General features: G+C 40.1%; 3 protein-coding genes across 3 annotated transcripts; 2 read left to right on the top strand and 1 right to left on the bottom strand.

Annotated features, from left to right (window-relative positions):
• Positions 1 to 3: 3 nt before the first annotated feature.
• LOC145917424 (F-box-like/WD repeat-containing protein TBL1XR1) lies at positions 4 to 6,788 on the bottom strand. Its single transcript, XM_083002946.1, has 13 exons — positions 6,569 to 6,788; positions 6,126 to 6,271; positions 5,540 to 5,903; positions 5,203 to 5,368; positions 4,867 to 5,029; positions 4,221 to 4,284; positions 3,787 to 3,945; positions 3,128 to 3,249; positions 2,766 to 2,840; positions 2,324 to 2,451; positions 1,334 to 1,499; positions 1,009 to 1,110; positions 4 to 827 (listed from the first exon to the last, which is right to left on the bottom strand). Exons 1-13 carry the CDS (start codon positions 6,624 to 6,626, stop codon positions 801 to 803), a joined length of 1,740 nt encoding a protein of 579 aa, XP_082859072.1. The 5' UTR covers positions 6,627 to 6,788; the 3' UTR covers positions 4 to 800.
• A 6,498-nt stretch (positions 6,789 to 13,286) lies between these two features.
• On the top strand, positions 13,287 to 14,332 carry LOC145906241 (lipopolysaccharide-induced tumor necrosis factor-alpha factor homolog). The gene has a single exon (XM_082993672.1). It carries the CDS (start codon positions 13,400 to 13,402, stop codon positions 13,850 to 13,852), a length of 453 nt encoding a protein of 150 aa, XP_082849798.1. The 5' UTR covers positions 13,287 to 13,399; the 3' UTR covers positions 13,853 to 14,332.
• Positions 14,333 to 16,089: 1,757 nt separating this feature from the next.
• LOC145890075 (LITAF domain-containing protein-like) lies at positions 16,090 to 16,431 on the top strand. The gene has a single exon (XM_082981115.1). It carries the CDS (start codon positions 16,090 to 16,092, stop codon positions 16,429 to 16,431), a length of 342 nt encoding a protein of 113 aa, XP_082837241.1.
• The last annotated feature ends 2,180 nt before the right edge of the window (positions 16,432 to 18,611 follow it).

Raw genomic sequence — 18,611 nt, forward strand, 5'->3', positions numbered from 1 at the left:
GAAGCATTTCGGTAGAAATTTTAATGACAGGCAAAAACGTAGAGAGAAGAAAATCTGGGAACCACAAAAACGAGGCGTTCGCGCATTGTTACGTCACACAAAGAGCAAGAAAGAAAACAAAGTCGAAGGAAAAAGCGCGAGTGGATGGAAAGGGGGCGAGGGTTTTCGACGGGGGGGATAGGGAAGGGGCGCATTTTGAGGCATTTTTAGAATAGGTACGAAAGACGCGCGCTGGACGTGATGTCATTTTATGACGACGACGTCACAGATAATTGCGACGTCAGAAAGGGCACAAAACAAACAGATTTCATCGTCGCAATAAAAACTCGCTGGTTTGTGGCTGTGGATTGCGATTTTTTAACAGTGGTCGTCAATAATATTTGGTGCTTTCCCTTTTATTGTTACCCAGGAGAATCTCTTGCCCAATACACATTTGTTTTATTCTGCTGACAAGCAAGCACAAGACAGCGCAACTAACCAGTAAAAACCCTTATACCATGCTCATTACAGCGACATTTCGACAGCCACACCAGCGATGTAAAACGTAAATCCGTTCACAAACAAACGCCGCTTTCCGGTGTTCACCACTTCTCACACAACCCATAAACTAATTGCCATACAACAAGCAGGATCACATCCGTTTACGACCAGGTTGCTGCTGCGTTACTAGGAGTCCCTCGTTGGAACACGACCTGCTGCTTCGCTTTGCGCGGTGCGCCACACAGCGGATGGCCCCGATCGTCACAATTGCCGCTTCGTGGCGTAGTGAGTGCGTGAGGTAAAGCCTGGGTCGCGACCGATCACTTTCGCAGATCAAGCACACACACCTGTATAACAACGTAAGCTCATCAAAACACTCGATCAGCAATATTAACACGTATCATCGTATTAAGTAATGCTTTGCGCTGGTTTTATTTAGAGCCTTAGGCATTGTTACTTGTAAAAGTGCAATATGATCGACCTTGGAGTTTAAATGATGGCACATTTTTTAGTCAAGCTATCACTTACAGTTCCATCGGACGCGCTCGCTCCAACTTTCGTCCCAGACGAATTCCAACAAACTTCGAAAATTCCGCCTGTACCTTCGTAGCTGTGTACTAGTTGGCCCGTCTGCAGAACAACAGAACGATCAAATGTAAACATGGCGGAATTGTACTGACACTTTTTGGGTTTTCGGTAAAGGAAATGGCCCAAACAGACCATGATTATAAGACAGCTACAACAAATATTCTACATACTCATTAAATTTAACTTGTGGCAATTCAATTTTCAAAAATGTGGCGTACAACTTGGAACAACCTTCGACACGACCCCAACAAGCAAAGCATCTTACGTGTGTGCTCCATATGTGAACGCATTTGTCGAAGGAACCGCTCGCCAGAAACCTTCCGTCCGGACTGAACGCGACAGAGTAGACGGGTTCATGGTGTTTGGTGAGGGTGTGGAGACAGGCGCCCTTCTCCAATTCCCATAATCGAACGGTGGAATCAAACGAGGCACTAAAGATAAAACGCGGTTATTGACGTGAATTACACACATGCGACTCACATGTGCGTATTAATTGCAGCGCCTTTTGGGGACAATACAAGATAACGCTGAACATTTATAGCCGCGTAACACAAAATACAACGCTAATTGCTTGACAAATATAAGGATTCAGAGAGTCGCATTGGCAACCCAACCACAATATAGGAATTTTATTGTTAATGTGACACTCCCCACCAAGCCCTGCCCTGCGTTTCCTATCTTTCCGCCGCGTCATTTTAAGTTTCATCGAAACGCTTCAAACTTGTATGCAAATGAGAGCCACAGCAGTCTAGAAGACTGCGCACACGGCGAGGCGAAACCAGACAAAGCTGAAGGTGGTTGTGTGGCCATGGCTTTTAACTTAATGCTCGAGGGTGTAAACCAGTCGTCGTGTGAGCGAAAACAAAGGTGCAAACCTTCGAACTCATGAACCGTAACACTGCGATTTTAAGGGATTTCTGCCTCCAGTCCCCTTTTCTAACTCCAGTTTAAACATATGAACATGATAAAGGTGGCTTTGAAGTTAGCACTGGCAAAAAATGTGTTGTGCCATACAGAATACCCAATAACAAAAAAATAAAAATATTTTGTTTTGAATTTTTTGAAAGGTGGACGACGTTTAGTACTGTTACAACCTATGTTTTCAAAAACACAATATAAATTATGCAAATAATTACTGATATTCATTCGATGTCCAGCACATCACCAGACAAAATAAATTATGGAGCATCTACACAGAAACACGAACCGCAAACATCTTATTAAAAAAACCAAAGGCAAATCTGTGAATACAAACCTGGCCAACATTAGGTTGTGGTTTGGATTATTTGAACCCGGACCTGCCGGACTCCATTTGATTGTGTAGATTTCCTTGTTGTGGGCGCACAAATCGTGGACGAAGGTGTCATGCTTCATTGACCAAACCTGCGTCAAAACAAGCGGTTTACGTGTTTGTTTTCCTCCGCCCTGAGGCAGAATCTGGTTTTCATAAACGTACGCCCTGAAAAATACTGACGAGGATACGCGGATGGTAAACATGACTTTCTGTTGAGTAAAATTAACACGAAATGTTTTGGTTTTCGGTTTGATAAGAAATGGTTGACGGGATACAACGAATGCGCCCCTAGAACTACAAATTTTACTACAATTGTTTGGGCTGATTTGCTTAGAGTTCATCAATAAGTACGGTACGTCCCAAAACTGATTTATTGATGGTTTTTAATGTTTTGTATATCTACCTTGAGCGTCATGTCATCAGAACAGGAGGCAAGTAAGGAACCAGATGGATCCCATTTGATCGCATTCACCTCGTTCTAAATCGAGAAAAAAACGTAAATAAAAACCTTTGAAAAGATAAAAGTAAACATATATAGGTCAAAGATATACAGTTTACATCGTCAAACGCAGACACAATACAATAATCTCTAACTTAAATGAATAGTTTTACAGCCAGCTAGGGAATGGGGATTAAGTACAAGGACAATTTTGTAGTCATACAAGGTCCGAACAACCAGTACACCAAAATTAGGCCATATTTGTACCAAGATTATGTAAATAGACAATGTCATGGCAAATTAGGAAATATCAAAGATTTACTCACAGAATGTCCGTCGAAGGTCTTTATTGGTCGATCATGACCTAGTTTGCAAACGTGTATACTCATGTCGGTCGAACACGAAGCAAAACATGTGTTACTCTGCCAGTCCACGTCCAGAGCAGGCGCTGTAAACACAAAAAAAAATTCCACCAGATGTCGGACAAGCGCGCGACTGCCACAAATCGATGACGCCCGACGAGCAAACAGGAAACGGCGGCCGCGGGTGACGACATTTATTACGTAACAAATGATAAATTATTTCAGGTTGGTGTGAAGCTGCTTGGTCTTAGAATTTTTCTATTAATGATTAAACTTCCCAAACATGCCATGACATAAAATGATCTTTGAAAGTAATGTTGTCTAGATGGGTTTAAATGATCTCATAGGGTGTTTGAATATGCAAACACAGCAAATGGCGACACTTTGGTAAAATGTAATTTGCAGTTAAACAGAGACAAAGGCACATATTTCTCAAAGATTAATACATAATTCCTCCAAGGACCACAAATAATATTATCACTTATATATTAACGAACAACCAAAAGCTATTTTGTTTAGCAGAATGAAATTAATCAGAATAAAATGTTCAGAAACTGCTTGATTTTGATATATACAATCAGAAAAACAATTTGAATGTGTTTCTGCAAAAACAACTCGTGTACCTTGGTGAAAAGGGAACTGTTGCTTGGCATTTCCTGTGGTGGCATCCCATATAATGGTGGTTTTGTCAACACCAGCACTTAATATGTAGTTGCCCTTCTTGTTCCATTTCAGAGCAAATATTGGACCTTTGTGTTGCCCAAGGATGTTTTCCAAATGACCTGTGGAATTACCAGCAACATATTGGACAAAGGAAACACATGTATTTGTGAGATTGGTAAACAGCAATTAATGTGCACAACATGATTGCACATAACTATATACATACGAAAACTTTTTAACCAAATCTTTATATTTAAAAACATCACAAACAGTCATTAACTTTATTTACTGCCCAAATCTGCAACTTGAAGGAAGTGCAAACATTACACAAGGCATGACCGAAGTTTGTTATCGTGTAATACATATTAGTTTGTGTGTGTCAGTTTGAACTTACCGTCAGTACCCCACAGCCTTGCGTAGCCATCATAAGAACCAGTTGCCAATAATGTGCCATCACACTGAAAAAAAAATATTATGTGGTTACAATTGTGTAACAGCCGCCTTGTGCCATTACGAACACAAGCCATGTCTCCCAAGAATTACATATTGCATCACAACAATTAATTATGCAAGGTCAAATTTGTTGTTACTGCAATACATTAGATTATAGTAGTATTCCCGGTTTTGATCCTTTCTGTGTAACATGCAATGCATAGATGATGTATCTGTTGTATACATGATTTAGGAATTATGTATTCCCTACAATGAATCATAATGACAAGCCTCATGTCAGTGCAATTGTGTGTTACACTTCGAAAGTGGTGGAGACAAAGAATTCTTGAGATAATCTTCAACAAAATTAGACGCTAAAACATATTTATCATTGCAGCTCGACTTTTAGTTTGTTCTTTTTACTATTTATTGTGCTTCAACTGTCAAACAAGCTTTTGGGGTCATACGGATGTAACATAACTCACATAACAGGAACAACAAAGCCGTTATCACAACAATACCATATAGCACAGTCAGTTTTTCATAAAAACACTGTTAGATCACGGCACAGGTCCATTGTCAGGAGGTTACAATGCACAGTAACTTACATTCCAGTCAAGGGAAGTTACGTCTTTGTTACTGGGGACCTCTTGGTTACCATCTTTAATACAATGTCTGAGAACTAATTGTTGGGATGTTGTGGAAGGAGTTGAAGTGGAAGTTACTGCATCTTCCTTGAGGTTCCATATACGCGCAGTAGAATCACCCGACCTAAGATAATAAATGATGCCTAAACCTTGACAGAAACTGATAACAAGGCTATGTACAGAATATTTTGCATACATTGTTATTTCGTATGCTATGGATTGGAAACCCTCATATATATTGCCTGAGCCAATGAAAGTCTACATGACAACCAGCTGCAAAATAAAATTATGGCATACCCTGATGCTAACAAGTCTTGGGTTGGATTCCATGCACAGATGAAAACTTCAGAGTCGTGGCCGCGTAAAACTGTCGAACTGTTAAATGAAAGTTTCACTTGACTTGAGTCCACTTCCATCGGTTCACTAGCTTCTGAGCGCAATGTCATTCCACCAGTGTTCATAGCTACAACACAAAAGACTTGTGTCACAACAAATATATACATGGGAGAAAATGGTAGGAACCAAGGTGACTAATTTGGCAAAAACCCATACAAATTCCGCTGAATGACAGCAAAGTAACTCATCACACAAAAATAAAAGATTCATATGCCTAAACATATATATGTCCATTTACTGTTCATAGTGTGGTCTCCATTAGTCTGTGGTTCCTGTGGCTTAATATTCGTAGTTGAGGTTGCAGCAGTAACTACAGTTGTTGTCATGGGAGCAAGACTATTGTTGGGTGAAGTACAGACAGGCAAGGATGATGTACTGGAAGGTAGTGGGCTGTTTGTTGACATATTGTTTGTCACTGCACTGTCACCGTTGCTTTGTGTCATCTTTTCTTCAGCATTGGACTGTTTTTCTTGTTCCTTTTTGAGCTTTAGAGCCGCCGTTTTTTCTCGCAACTTCTGCTGTTTTGCCAATACTACACCTGGCATTACGGCATCCACTAGTGACAGACTCTCATTAAAACGGCCTTCAAACATCATTCCATCCTGTCAAACATTTGAATTTTCAATTAAAAGTTAGATCAATTACCAAAATATTAAAATTATTAAGTTGAACTTTCTATGATTAAGCAGTGCAACTTAATATGCAACTTAATAATGTGGTTTCTGTGGACCAAAAATAAATAATTATTCAATTGCTCAATTGCTCCAGGCAATGGGCAGCAGGAATGCGAAATACAATTTTAGTTACAAATTCCTTGCACAAACCTCATTGATACTGATTTCGGCCTCCACATACTGTAGGCCCTTTTGTATGATGGAAATTAGAGCAGCTGGTGGAACAACAGCCCCATTGATGTTTGACTGGCTGATATGTGATTCCAAACCAAAAACAAAGGCACTATGTTGAAAACCTAAAGAATATGTGTATATATTAATATTATACATATATATACTATATGATGAGAGCTTAATTACAATTATATCTTTATTATGTTCTTTTTACAATGCAAGGACTGTTGACAGCCTATTTTAATATTGACTTAAAAGTGTATGAGACCAGTATAAACTCGACGCCTATAGAAAGCCAAACTCCATTACTAAATAGGCATAGTGATGTGCATGAAGCACCATTTTTATACAGCAAAAAGTTTTTTTGCATTGCTTTTTTGCACATGTAAATAGAGGTAAAATTTGCAGGCAAAACATACCAGACTCTTGAAGATATCTGTAAACCAGAAAATTCACTTCATCAGAGGTAATGCTCATCTTTCTTGAAAGTTTCGGGCAGCATCGACCTGATGGGGCAAATATGTCCGAATATATTTCCAATGTTCAGTTTAGGTGTTGTCTATCCATCATAATCACATAAATCCAATAACTGTGTTATATAACACTACTAAAATAACGTTTCCTAAGCAGAAATTGCCTGGAACTAAAATGTACACTAATAATTTATAACAGTCACATACAGCACAGCAGGCACATGATTTTCCGAAAATGTCACTTGTATGGTAAAGACAATGTTGGTTTTGGATGTAGGCCTATTGTAATTCAATATTACGTCTTTTACCCAACAATTTCAATTGACAATTATTTCTTTGACAAACCAGAAGTACAAGTTTCAGAAACTTCCCCATTAAATATTACATTTTTGGATAATGGAATGTAATGTGGGTAAATACAAGCTCCAGAATGAAAAAAAAATTGCAAATGGCGTTTAAGTTGCCTTGGTCGATTTGCCCAAATATGCAGTTTTTATGTCGCCACAGCGGAACGGCTGTAGCAACAAGGTCATACGGCGCACGTCGACGGAGTGATTCCACCGCGAATTCGCGCGCAACAACAGGCACTCACGTACACTCCATACCATTATGACCTCCGACGCGTTGATATTTCCTTTGCGCCCCAAGCGCCGGGCAAGACCATTTTCGTGTGGGGTGCTCGCGCCGCAAGAGCGCACATACGCAACTAAAAATAAACCACGTCGTGCCACATGCCTTGTGGGAGCAACCATTCAAAACACCCCATCGGATAAGCAAGTAATATCTTTACCACTTGCCATTTCTTGAAGAAAATAAACCTTTTGCTGTTAAAATATGAATGGGAAAATACTTGTGTGTTGTTATATTACATGTTTATAGCTTAAATTATTTGCACCTCCATTTGCGGTTACTATAACAGCTCCAAACAATGCGTTTGATATACAAACAATTAACATCGAGAGTACCTTGTCTTTACTTGGGCTTTGCTTTGCTAATTTTCATGGCGTAAATCGCTGCTTATTGTAGTCAAGGTGTGGAAATCAGCCTGGCACAAGTTATAACTGAAACGTCTCTGAAAAGCTATCTAAACTTAAACACACACCCGCGTGTTCGTATTACAGAGCCAGTCATATTTTGCGCACGATGAAGGATTTTTGAACTAACTTTGAGTACATTTGAAGTTTTTGCCCTTATAATGCAACGCCAATATACGAGCACGAGCAGTAGTACTATACAATAAACGTAGCTCTGTCGCACCACTACCCACTACCGTTTGTCCATCACCTACAATAGTGTAACCCTGTCTGCCATAGATCAACATACTACTTTGTAACACATGTTCAGAACAAATCCTCTATAACAACTATAAATGCGACCGTTCATCCCACGGTCCAAGGGCCATTACCGAACTACCATGTGTTTCATGTCTACAAGAGATACGGGTCTGCATCTTTCCTGCCAGACAAGCTAACTGTTTGATATCGCAACAATTTTTCCTACGCAACGACAACTTTTCTAATTACGACACAAATACAAATTAAAACTAATGCTTGCCAAAATTAGTGGACATACAACTCAAAACGTAAGGTTGAAATATAAAGTCTTGAAATACCAATGTGGTCGCCCCCGGTCCAAAAATAAAGAGAAAAAAGGAGCGGCGCTCCGTCGTATTCGGCTCAAACCTCCTCCCGTGAGTGATAAACACTTCTGTGCTGATGCGCACACGCATAACTTTTTCTCGTTTTTATAACACGCACCATCAGCATGCACACACTCACGGATCAATACGAATAGCGCGATTGCGTCACAGCGTTTTTTTGCCTTTTTCACTACAACGCTCGCAGCGGTTCGTCCGGGGCTTTGTTCTTTTCAAAACCGGGCGCAACCATTTCATTGGCGACGGGTTGCTGCTTCGCAAATACAAAAGGAAAACACAGAACGCAGGAGTACCCTGCGCGATGGTCGTGTCCGCGAAACAAAACCACCAACGTGTCACGCTGGCGAAGGGCCCTGACAAAGCAATTCTGTCGAGGCATTTTCCAACAGCTTGTTGAAACTAGTCTGAGATTTATATGTGTTCGTTTCCAATGATATGGTTTGTAACGTAATTATGTTAATTCCAGTAGAACTACAATCAAGGTATTCTGGCGTGCTTTTTGTTATGTTTTTTCCTCCTGAATGTTTCACTTGTAGTTTAACTTCGTGAACCTGTACACACATACACATGCGTCAGGTTGTTTTGACTGTTTCGCAATTTTGTGGCGACATTTGGAATACCAAGGCATATTTTGCTCGCCATATCGAATTTACTTTGCTCTAAAACACAGAAGAAGAATTGAATTTCAAACATACACAAAAACTTAATTTATGGCGTGATTGCATGCCAACAAACACCGAAACCCCAACAACAGCAAAAAATTGTTAATAAGAGGCCAGTTCCAGTTGGGTGTGCCTCGTCGACCAAATAGTCACAAGCGCGCGCTACTGTGAGTGTGCGCTGCTGCACGCTTGATACAGGATCTGTACACACGGTTGGATACAACAGGATAAGGCCTGTTTACTCTATGCAATGCCATCTGGCTGGGAATCAAAATAACCCATCATTGCACAAATTACAAAACACACCGTGCGGTTACCAAACAAAACAATTGTCCTGAAAGACAAAATAAACCAATAAACAATCATGAATGGGGATAATACTCCAGGACCATCGGTCTTGGGAGGATAAGCCTGTACGTAATGGAGTAATGCAAAGCGTTGGAAAAAGAACCATTGGATTATCTTCTAATAGTTTATCAGGTCTACAACGTGAAACCCTAACTTGTCTGGTGCCTAGTTTTTTTTGTTGGAAAGTATTTTTTTTACTTAAATCAACCGCGCGTCCTGCGTAATAAATAATGAAACGAGTCACTCATGTTGGTGTTGCTTAGGTTCGAATATATTCATGCCCTGAAAGCTTCGCGCCTCGATTTGGTCACATGCTATGATTCAGCTGTTTTCCGGAAACCATTAGTTGACGGAAATAGGCTGCTCCCAGCAGGGCGCGTTTTGATTTTGCTGCCAAAACTCGTAAACTTTGTAGCATTTCGATCAGCCGTAACTTTAGTCATATTTTAACCTTTTTGGAGACAAAACTGTCAACGCCCATACAGCACTGCTGGCCCACACCGGCGCAGTGGCGATAGGCGTAACAAAGGATAATTCTGTATTTAATTAAGCCAAAACGTTGGTCAGGCCAAAGTTATCATGTTTCTGTTGACCGGTATGGCCCTAGGCTATTGCGTGTTTTCCTTTCAAGCTACAATCCAAGACCAGTCTAGCAAGACAGATCGGCCTAATCAATTTTAACCGAACTACCTATATGCGGTGCAACTAGGTTGCGACAGCTTTAAATTACAACAGTAAATTTTCAGAAACGAACTGCCCTATACCGTTTTTAGCTACATATTGCCGATTATTAAAAATACTTTTTAGGTACTTTCAAGTAAAAAGGCAACATTTTTGAAGTCACGGAGAATTAGGACATGGTGTAAACTAAATTGCTTTTCAGTTGACTTATCAACGCAACCAGTTATCGCAGTATTTAGTGGTACTTGTTGGGCAGCTGGTACGGCAGAAGCCAAGTCCGTACGAACTCATCGATAAGAACAAACAAGAGGAACACCCAGACTCGGCTCATTCCTTCCTGCAACAAAGTCCGACGTGAGTGTGTTTTCTGGTGCCACACCGCGTGTAACATCTCTTTTTCTCTTTCATTCATCGCCTCTCTCTCTGTATTTAATCCTCCGCGCGTTTGCCTTTTTTCCTCGCTGCCATGGTCGGTTGCTGGAGGTCGCGCCAACTCATTCGTGGGCCTCATTCAATAGTCCCTCGTCTAAAAATAACAGGGCTCTCAGCAAAAATGCGACTGCGCCCGTTTACTGAAGAAACGTGGCCGCCATGGAATGATCGTTTGCGCCTTACACATTCCGATGTTTTGCATGTGTCGCGGGTGATGGTGGCTAGTTTCAAACCAAATCAAAAGCAACCACATATTTGCATTCCAATTCGCTCATAAAGACATAGGAAGTCTTCGTGCATTGTATTGGAAACAAACGCGCGTCACAACCATGTAATCGTATCTCGGAAAACGTTATCCCACCACTACCACCTATTCTATCAGACCTTTATTACAATTCAGTGACTGTTGTGTAATGCGGTCGGATGTCACGCCGATACGTAGTGATAACTTTTGTGACAAAACAACACACGCTTTTGAATTCCATTTCCAGACACGACTAGTCTCCAGCCAAGGTGCTTTTCAACCTGTTCCAGACACTGCCAGCACCCTCTCTTTATCTAACGCCATTGATTTTTCACTCTTAAAACTTTATCTGTATAGTTTGCTTTAAAATACGATATGGACAGACACTGATGTGTGCAGGTTGGTTCGGTCGCTCGCTTATTTTTGTTTTTCGTTTGTTTATAAAACCTAGTTGTTTTCTTCTTCTTCGCAATGCGATCATTTAAACCATAAACTTTTGCTGGTCCCACAAGTTAAATACCCATAAATATTTGGACTCGACCAAAATTTCGGACTGGTTACGTCATTGTAGACAGAAGTAAACACGTTTTTGTTTGTCATCTAGGTCGAAGATAAAATCACCAGCCATCAAATATATTGTTCAAAATTCGCAGACTGCGAAAATGGGCAGTATACAATTTGCTGTTTGGGTTTAAAAAACTCAACACCATGTAAGTCAAAATGGGGAAATATAACGGACTATTGTTTAAAAACCTTGTCGTGCTGCATATTGAAACATTCGGCGAACTTTGTGATTTCAAATGGTGATATATATTTTTTTAATTAAAAAGTATTAGTTTTGCTTGCCTGATACTGCACTTTTACATTTATTTACAAAAGATGCTACTGGTACACACTTTAGTGACATCTAGTGTACAAGTTTTTGTAGGGAAATATCCGCGAGAGAGAGGTGTTTAGCGCCAAAGGTAAAACAACACTACATTCTATTTTATTGAATATATTTGTAGCCCATCAAGAACACGAGTAACCGTTATTGAAAGAATATTGTACAATTTATTTAACAACATAAAATTGTAATCATTTGAACGTAAATCGTCTGATAGAGATTGCTTCATCTATTATTTCAACTGAAACCAGCGACTGTATCATAACATGCTGTAGAAAAGTGTGGCCAAACTTGAGTCACCAATATTTTACAGGTTTTGATCATCATTGATTAAGTCGAGTGTTTAACAAACAAATGAAACATTACGCAAGCAAAAAATGTTTAATGTCTAAATATTTATTCATCTTTACAAAAATGATTAAGCGTCATGATTTGAATATTTTGACAATTTCACTGTAGCGCCGTTGACTAAAACCAACATAGGCTGCAGTAATTTCTCCAAAAATTTCCAGCATGTCACCAGTCACGCACAACGCGTCGCCGATTCTATTATAGGCCGTAAAACATGACAGACCAACGTCACTACCACGTGACTATATTATATGACCGTATGTACAAGCACCAAAGGCAACAAAACTATATTTTATCTTGTGGTAAACTGCTGCAGTATGTACAGCAAACAACGAACATGAGGTGCAGGCGACTGCATTGTGTTTCGTTCCGTGAAACTCTGCCTATTTCAGCCATTAAATATTTATTTCCAGTGCGCCGCACAAAAGAGCTTTAAACAGCGGGCGAAACATAAAAGGAAAGGGCTGTTGGGTCACGTGAGGTTGCGTCATAATTGAGACAGAGCTTTGTGCAGTTTTGCGAGGCGTATTCAGTACAGACAGGCTCAGCACCTCTGATTCTGCTGAACCGTTCGAGCGTTGTTAGCAGGCCCTGAGGCTGAAAATTCAGTATAATGGAGTCCTACACTCATTTGTTTGTGTAGCGGCTTTTCCAGTGAGAAACCGAAAGCTGTAAAACAACACGTACGAAACCTTTATCTTTGGTTATATAAATGTTGCGTGTGTGATAAATGAAATAGTCGCTATCTTGTAAACAACAAAACAGTGTTGGTTTCTGAGACAAGCTAAACGACACGACGCGCAGTCAAAAGGTATCAAACGTCGGCGCCATGTTGTTTTCAGCCAGCAACACGAGCACCCTTTAAAGTCTCTTGATTATTGTTGTGGTAAAGTGTATTATTCCGGATGGTAAATGCAGCTCAGTTTAAACTAAATTGTTTAAATGCCAAAAAGCTTGAGAGTGACTAACAGAGGGAAGGTTTTTGACAGTAACCACGCTGTAGGCCACTGTGTCAGACGGTCGTTTGTCACAGTAACGGCCTCAATTTCCTTACAGGCCTTTATGGTTAAGAAAATGACAACAATAATTTCTCATTCACATTTTTGCACAATGAACGTCGCGCTAAACGGCAATACAACCCACTTGACTGTGTTCGAGTCAAGTTCGTTTCAGTGACAAAACGCTTTGTTTATGACAAGCTTAAAGTCATAAACCTCGTTAAAGCAACGCTTGTTGACTTGGTGTGTATCAGCTTCATATCAATGTTCATTCCATTTTATGTTTCTTGCATTTTAAATTAAAAAAGCATTAGTTCGACTTGTGCAAAAAAACAAAATACATTGCCTTAATTTAGAAGTACAGTATGTACTTTTCCGGCGATTGTTACATCACGTAAGAAAACCACGTTTTTCGAGCTGATACATGTATACAAGTAGTTAAAATATATCATTGGTATATTCTGGTCTTGTTAACCTATATTAATGTTTATTAACAGATAAATTTAGTTGTTACGATAATGGAAGCAAAGCCCACACAACCGCCTGCTTACAACAACGCCAGCACTACGCAATACAACACCCCTGCAAGCTACGGGGTACAGGGTGGACACCCCCCTCCCCCGCCAGGATATGCACCAGTTGCCACGACAACGTATGTCCAGCAGCCAGGAGGGCCACCACCTCCCCCAATGGCCTATGGCCCACCAGGAGCCGTGATCATCACAAACCAACCAGTCAAACTTTATTCGAGACATCCAGTTTTGGTCACGTGCCAGCATTGCCACCAGCAAGTCACCACCCAGCCAAGGACTGAAATTGGAGCAGTTACTTGGCTGGCTTGCGGCGCGATGATACTTTTCGGCTTCTGGCTCGGTTGCTGTTTGATCCCTTTCTGCATACCAGAACTTCAGGATACTTACCACGAATGTCCAAGCTGCGGAAAGCTTATAGATGTTTATAAGCCTTTGTAGATATCCAGGCAAAATTTCGATGTTACAACAGCGCCTTTAGTAGTCGTGGCTTAAACTAACCAACAAACTGCACAGCACACAAATATAACTCAAACTTTTCTTGTGGTTTTGTATATAGATAAAAGATATCTTTCGAAGAGAGCTCGATGTTTTTTATTGTCACATGGTTAGTGCTGATGATTCTGTATAGAAAAGGCACCATGCGTTTGTGTTTCATAACTCCCTTTATTATATTGTTCGCACTGACACAAAGATAAGATGATAACGTACTCTTGGGAAAATATTTAACATTTTTATGCCTTGTGTAAGTTTTACGTTGAACATGTCTTACCTGACGTGTCTCGCCTTTGCTCCTACTTTCTGTAACTCCTCCTTTTTCACAAGCATATTGCAACTCAAATATCTAACTTTTCAGGCTTCGTCACCAAATATGGCAAAAGTGGAAGTTGGCTAATATGTTGCCTTGTTAATAAACAATACATTGAAATACATAGTGATATAGATGGAGCATGACAAAGCGCAGAAAAATTACGTAGGTTTTGATAACTCTGTACTTGATTTGCTTGTTTTTTTCTGATAACTAATTTCTCCCACTCATGACAGATGGATATAACCTACCGGAGGCGTATGACGTCTTTTGCGTGGCTGAAATTGTGTTGTTGTTATAAACGGCAGTACTTAGTATATCCGCCAGCTGTAGCCTATAATTTAGCTGAACAAATTTTGTTGAACGGTATTCAAACGTATGTAGGTTTACTGGGTCTCGTCGAGGAATAGTTTAATATTAACTTAACCCTTAACTGCTGAGTCTGTTATTCCGATTGTTACGTCATAAAATTAATTTATGACATCTCCAAGACAAACAATTTAGCCCAAATAATTGCTCTAAAATTCATAACCAAACGTTTTTGTCGTGTTTGCTGCTGAATTTCAGAGCATTTGGGCTATATTGTTTGTCTTGAAGATTTATAAAACCGTAGGTTATGTTTCTAAAAAATGTATACCTATATATAGTGTGGTTGGCCAGGTCTCTATTTTAAAACTTTTTTTTCGGTCTGATTCACGTTTGTAGAAAGTAGTGACCCATGTAAAAAGATGCAGTGGCAGACCAAATAACTGACACTCGTTGGTATAAAAAAGGGCGGAAAAAATGAAACAATTGCTAGGCAACAATTTATAAGTTCAGATACCTCCTTTCCAAATCAGAGACCTGTCCAAAACACAGAGGCTGCTGTCACGGAGTAGTGGGTGTGGAAACTACGGCTTAACTTACCTTTATTGAAAAGAAAGACGTCGTGTCATCGTATATGGAAGATCGGTCAACCGTACCGAAAGCTGTTCTCACCAAACGCACTGTACTGTGCAAAAGACAGCAGAGGGACGAAGATGGAGCGTAAGACCTTTGGTTTTTCCGCGTTGGGAGAATTGTAAACTTTGAATGACTTGATCGCGGTTTTATGGTTTCGCTTGTGCAAACTTATCGCACTCGCCGTTGAAAAACAAAACTGAAATATTTGCAGCGGACCCACCAAAATTCTGATGACTCACAGCCACGTGACTACTCCATTCTTTATGTGGCAGCAGTGAGTCGCTATACCAACGCAGACCAAGAGTGGTCGAATCTGAAACCCAGGACAATCGTTTGAACTCTAAACGTTCGCAGTGTTTGTTGATCTGAAAAAGCTTGTCAGGGGATACCGTGCGTAACAAAAGAGGCCGCGGGGATTATGTGTTTAGGGTGTTGGCCAGCAGCTTGAAAAATGGAATGGAGAGGTATCACAATTTTGGTTCCAGATTTAGGATTCAGTTTAAAAATTAGGTAGCTGAGGTTTTAAAGATGCAGCAACGGTGAAATGCAATGCTTCCTTGTGACACCTTGACAATGTGTTTAATTGTTGTGTTTGGGGTATTCTGCTGTTGGTTATGTTTAAAATTGTGTAACCGTGGCTGTGTGGTGGAAAAAATATTTATACGCAAAGTAACAGCAACGAATGGAGTTTATCGGAACGAATGTCATTGTAATTTATTTTATCGCAACTGGTATTTTAATCTTTATTCGGTCAAATCCGTGAAGCACTGAAGTGTTTTGTGAATTTGTTGTGCATAACCCTTTAAACCTTTCGGAAATTTAAGAATTATCTTATCGGATCACATCAACTGTGTGAGGCAATTTTGTACTCACCTCAAATATGATATTTTTTCAGGAATTTAGAGCCAAAATACGTTAGTTTTGCACGATGTCATACAACACCTCCTATGGCGTCAACCCACCGCCACCCCCGCCCCCTATGGCCCCACAGGGGTTCGTGGGACCCAACACAGTAGTCATTCAGCAGCCTGTAAAGCTTCGAAACAGGCACCCAGCTCTTGTATCGTGTCCACACTGCCGGCAGACTGTGACCACCATGCCTCGTTGCGAAGTTGGAACGTCGACCTGGTTGGCTTGCGGTTTCATGATATTGGTCGGGCTCTGGCTTGGATGTTGTCTCATACCATTTTGCCTCGACGATCTGAAGGATGCGCACCACGAATGTCCCAATTGCAAGAGAGTCATCGATGTTTACAAGCCTATTTCTTAATCTGGACCAGCAGTGTCAGATATCTTTGTACATGTACTCTCGAAGTCGAATGCATTTGATTTACTTACCTATATTTCGTAACCATTGCAAGTATATTTTTATAAACGTTGGTGTGTGTACTTATGGGAACAGTTTGTGTTTGTTTTAATGAATTTTGCAACTGACACATTTAAAAGTTATCATCGCGAACATCGACAAGTAGCCTAACAATATATAATTCTCGTATTTTTAGCGTATTGTTTCACAAACACCTTAACAGTTTTGCACATGTCGAAATATTTTCTATTGTGAATACCATATACTTTTCACTAATTTGGTTAGTCCTTCATGAAGTTTTTTACGCTTGGCGAACTTTGTTTGCAATTGATTTTCACGAAAGCATACAATAAAGTTATTTCCGCACAATCGTATCGATGGATTACCCACGTGTATTTTTTTACAGAAATTGCTGTTAAACTTTTGTTTGTTTTAAAATAATTGCAACATGTCCAAGCCTCCACCCTACGTACCCGAGCAGCCGGCGGGATACAGCACTGCGGCGGACTATGGCGTCCAACCACCACCACCGCCACCCCCAGGTCCCCAAATGGGATATGTGGTCGGTACCAGCAGCACCGTGATTGTACAGCAACCTATAAAGTTACATTCACGACACCCGGCAACAGTTAACTGTCCGCATTGTCACCATACCGTGAGTACCCAGCCCCGTTCGCAGGTTGGTATGATAACCTGGTTGTCTTGTGGAGCTATGATATTTTTTGGCCTCTGGTTAGGATGCTGCTTAATTCCTTTCTGCATTCCTGATTTACAAGACACAATCCACACTTGCCCGAATTGCCAAAACGTGATTGATGTTTACAAGCCGGTGTAGTGCGTGGTAATTAGTCCTAAATCATGTACTGTGATTAGTGCCACATCATGATACAATTAGTGGATGTAGTGTTTTATATTGCATTGGTTTGTTTATATTTTTAATGCTATATACCTCAGTTTGTAGTGTTCATTATTACTTCGGTTAGCAAGCACTTCATATCATATGGACTTCAATTTGTTGCAAGGATTTTCAATGAATGATTTTCCACGACATTTTTCTCGTGATTTTGTGCCTAAAAAGGGGGTATACCTTACCCTGAGGAAAGCGCTAAATGCTTTTGTAGCGTCCCGTATTGATCGTTAGAATTTGCTTAACCACATTTTGTTTAAAGTCACCGCCAACATAATCAAACCGTCAGACTCTCGCCAAATTGTCACCAATCCCCGTTTGCATGTTGTATTGTGTTTCGTTTCTCGTCCTTTCGCTTATTTTTTGTTTTATAATCTCCGAAGTAATGCCGGTAACTCAGAAAACAAACAATTGCTTGGAACCCCTAATCTTAACTCTAAAACTTCTTTTCTTTTCTTTAACTTTCGTCCTTTAAAGCCTGCCGCATTTCCGGATTATCACATAGAGACTAAAGCACTGTATATAGTGTACAAATAAATCAGTGCGGATTTTAGTTATATACGCTACTACGTGAAACGTTTTGTATGCTGTGAGATAGGTTAGCCGGCAAACATATTGTCAGGAGACCTGTGGATATTAACCTGGTAAGAAGCAGAAAATATACTTTTGCATATATTTTTGTTGTGCCTTGTTTGGGGTCGGAGTGTTATTAGATGGAGGTTCGTTTTTACCGTTTAACTATGAAGATTGATTCTATGATTCAGATTGTGCATAATGACATAAGGCAGTATTTGCCAAAGTAACCTAGGGGAGGAAGAAACAAACATTTTGGGATCACTTACAGTTGTTTCAATTCAAACTATATATCCGCTAATTACGGAAAGGTGCTCGCGTACCACAGATTGGGAAACACTGCACTAAGGCAACAAATCAAACACTTTACCTTTATGTAGTACAGGAATTGTAAGTCAAGCGTTGAAGGTTTGCTGCATCTGTTACTTACTCAGCTGTAAACAAGGCAATACTTTAGTGGTCCAACGACATTTATATAGCCGTTTAACTATAATATATATAAAAAACTGTAAAAATGAGCAATATTACTGAACATGTTGGAACATTAACCACGTGTGGTTTGGTGAAGTCATGATGTAGAAAAAAGTTTTAGGTGCAAATTGCAAATATGCGAAGAATTACGTGACGCATGGATTTATTAAACCATCGAATACTAATACATGGA

Source organism: Ascidia mentula, chromosome 1, assembly GCF_947561715.1.
Source record: "Ascidia mentula chromosome 1, kaAscMent1.1, whole genome shotgun sequence".
Taxonomy (NCBI): domain Eukaryota; kingdom Metazoa; phylum Chordata; class Ascidiacea; order Phlebobranchia; family Ascidiidae; genus Ascidia; species Ascidia mentula.

Coding starts and splice junctions, on each gene's coding strand:
- LOC145906241 (XM_082993672.1), top strand. CDS start 13,400: ATGGAAGCAAAGCCCACACAACCGCCTGCTTACAACAACGCCAGCACT.
- LOC145917424 (XM_083002946.1), bottom strand. CDS start 6,626: ATGAGCATTACCTCTGATGAAGTGAATTTTCTGGTTTACAGATATCTT. Junction 6,272..6,568: donor CAGATATCTTCAAGAGTCTG/GTATGTTTTGCC, acceptor CATATTCTTTAG/GTTTTCAACATAGTGCCTTT. Junction 5,904..6,125: donor CCGAAATCAGTATCAATGAG/GTTTGTGCAAGG, acceptor AATGTTTGACAG/GATGGAATGATGTTTGAAGG.
- LOC145890075 (XM_082981115.1), top strand. CDS start 16,090: ATGTCATACAACACCTCCTATGGCGTCAACCCACCGCCACCCCCGCCC.